Source organism: Miscanthus floridulus, chromosome 18 (genome assembly GCF_019320115.1).
Source record: "Miscanthus floridulus cultivar M001 chromosome 18, ASM1932011v1, whole genome shotgun sequence".
NCBI classification, from domain to species: Eukaryota; Viridiplantae; Streptophyta; class Magnoliopsida; order Poales; family Poaceae; genus Miscanthus; species Miscanthus floridulus.
Genome location: NC_089597.1, coordinates 41,491,402 through 41,493,782, shown reverse-complemented (window position 1 = coordinate 41,493,782; position 2,381 = coordinate 41,491,402). Strand labels below are relative to the sequence as shown.

Here is a 2,381-nt window from a genome sequence, read left to right as displayed (position 1 = left end):
TCCCTTAATAAAATAGAAAAAAGAAAACATTAAATTGTAAACCCACATAATAAAAATTAATATTTCTTCAATTCATCAGCATCACTTCGCTGGTGAGTGATGATGATATCCATTGATTAGATTCCGCGCAGATCCCCCGATTCCCTCCCCTCCCTCTCCCTCCTTTTTTAACCACCCCACACGGCTCCTCTCTCCCTCCAGCTCCAGACTCCAGAGCTGCCTGAGAGTCCAGTGCCTGAGCCTCGCCACTGGCCCCCTTTCCACTCCAGAACTCCCCCTCCGCTCCCAAAGAAGACGACGAGACCAAGCGCCGCCGTCGCTACCACCGGGAGATCCGTCCGTCCGAGGTGACCATGTCTACGCGGAAGCGTCCCAGGAACAACAACGGCTCCACCTCCACGCCGTCGTCCGCGGGGCGGAGCAGCGGCGGCGGCTCCACGTTGTCGTCGTCCTCCTCGTCCGCGATGCGTCGGACGACGAGCCTGTCGGACCTCGCGCCACCGCCGGAGATTCCAGGCAGGCCCCAGACGCGGGCGGCGAGGGGAGATGCGGTGGTGGCGGGGGCGGGGACCGTGTGGGGCGGTGCCGAGATGATGAGGAGGCACTCGGGGGACTTCCTCCCCGCCATGGAGACGGCAGCCTTCCTCAAGGCCTGCGGGCTCTGCAAGCGCCGCCTCGGCCCCGGCCGTGACACCTTCATCTACATGTGCGTAAGCCTCTGCTTTCCTTGCTCGGATTTGCATAGGCTCTGCCAATGTTTCTGCTGTTGGTCGAATCTTTCAGCCTGCTGTCTGCTGCTTGTTCTTTCCCTCTCCAAGATTGCTGCAGCGCAACTGCTTTCTGATGATCCTGGCATAGGGGTCTTATTGATCTTGGTGCTTCTTCGACGAAAGATATTTTTGGATGATCTGGCTTCCTTTGCCTTGTTTTAGATGGAGAAACTATATATAGTATATATATGAATATATCTCTGGCTCTCTGCTCTCTGCTCTCTGTTTCTCTGAAAAAGAACGAGATAAAAAAATTTGATCTCATTTCATTGCCCCCTGGCTCTGGGGAATATTCTGCGAGTTCATCGCGTTAGATTCTCTATTTCTTTGCTGTTGCAAATGCTTGGTGATGCATGTGATGATTCTATACTCACTCATGCTCGGTTTGAACGGGGAGAAGTGGACAGAACGAAAATGAAACGAACAAGTTGATTGAGGAGAAAACCATTGCCAGCTGCCCTTTGGGTTGCTGGAGAATCACAGATGCACTTTTGTATTAATAATATCTCTTGTCCATTGCTTTCCTCATCTTTATATGCGTGAAAGAGAATTCATTTTATGCTGAGATATATAGTAGAAATAAAAAAAAAGAAGCTTTGTTTCCCTTTCCGAGTGGTTCAGCTCCTGAGCAAGTGGCGTTGTTTAGTTGTGTTCATGGGATGTGAATGGGTCTCCAACATAGTTCCTGTCCAACACTCAAGATCTGCCCCCTGTTTTGTCAGCACAAAGATTGTTATTAACTGCTAGTTAGTTAGTTAGCAAAATACAAGTGCCTCTCATCCAGCTCAGACAAAAACTTCTTGTGTAACCAACCATCATTTTGGATTAAACTTTCTGTGTTTGCGCAGGGGTGAGGTGGCCTTCTGCAGTCAGGAGTGCAGACAGCAGCAGATGAACCTTGACGAGCTCATGGAAAATAAGTGCTCCACTCCGGCTGGCGGCGGCGGCAGCGGCGGCGGCAGCTCAGATCAGTCCGGCAAAAGCAGCACCGTTGCTGCCGCCTAGCATCGATCGTCAGAGGGGGTAATAACGGAGAAAAATTAATTTGGAAGCCTGTTATATATATAGGGCCCAAATGCATTAGTTTCCATCATCAGCCTACGTATATCCTGTATTTTCTGGAGCCACTGTGTGTATATTGGTGGGAAGGGAAGGATGTAGAGATTACAACTGGGGGCATGCTTAAGTTTTGCAATGCATCTGTGCCTGTGGGGGTGTGTCTTGAGCACAAGGGGCTGTGTTAAATCCTGGTGCAAAGTAGCAGTTAGGATCTGGACCGGTTTTTGTTTTTTTTTTCTAAAGGAAGAACATAAGTTCTCCATATTGTTGTTGCCGAATCCTTCTCTCTTCAATCAAGTTTTTTAAATATATTTTCGCGGAAGTTTTTGTTTAGGGAATACTGAGCTTGAAAATAGATTTACTACCCTATAAGAGCAGTTTGTCTCATTCCAGCACTTCGGCAAATCCCATGGGAAGCTAAGTTGAACAATCTTAAGTAACCATTGATCTTTTCCATTAAACAAATATAGGATTCGGACAGTGACATGTGGGCCGTGCTTAGTTTGTTTGTACTGACCTTGTCTAGGCCACACGTGTGCTGCCAAATTAAAT

The 2,381-nt window shown here is 48.5% G+C and overlaps 1 protein-coding gene across 1 annotated transcript; it reads left to right on the top strand.

Moving 5' to 3' along the window:
* The first annotated feature begins 216 nt into the window (after positions 1-216).
* Positions 217-2,177, top strand: LOC136521696 (FCS-Like Zinc finger 6-like). Its single transcript, XM_066515450.1, has 2 exons — positions 217-706; positions 1,619-2,177. Exons 1-2 carry the CDS (start codon positions 354-356, stop codon positions 1,773-1,775), a joined length of 510 nt encoding a protein of 169 aa, XP_066371547.1. The 5' UTR covers positions 217-353; the 3' UTR covers positions 1,776-2,177.
* Positions 2,178-2,381: the final 204 nt, after the last annotated feature.

Coding starts and splice junctions, on each gene's coding strand:
- LOC136521696 (XM_066515450.1), top strand. CDS start 354: ATGTCTACGCGGAAGCGTCCCAGGAACAACAACGGCTCCACCTCCACG. Junction 707..1,618: donor CGTGACACCTTCATCTACAT/GTGCGTAAGCCT, acceptor GTGTTTGCGCAG/GGGTGAGGTGGCCTTCTGCA.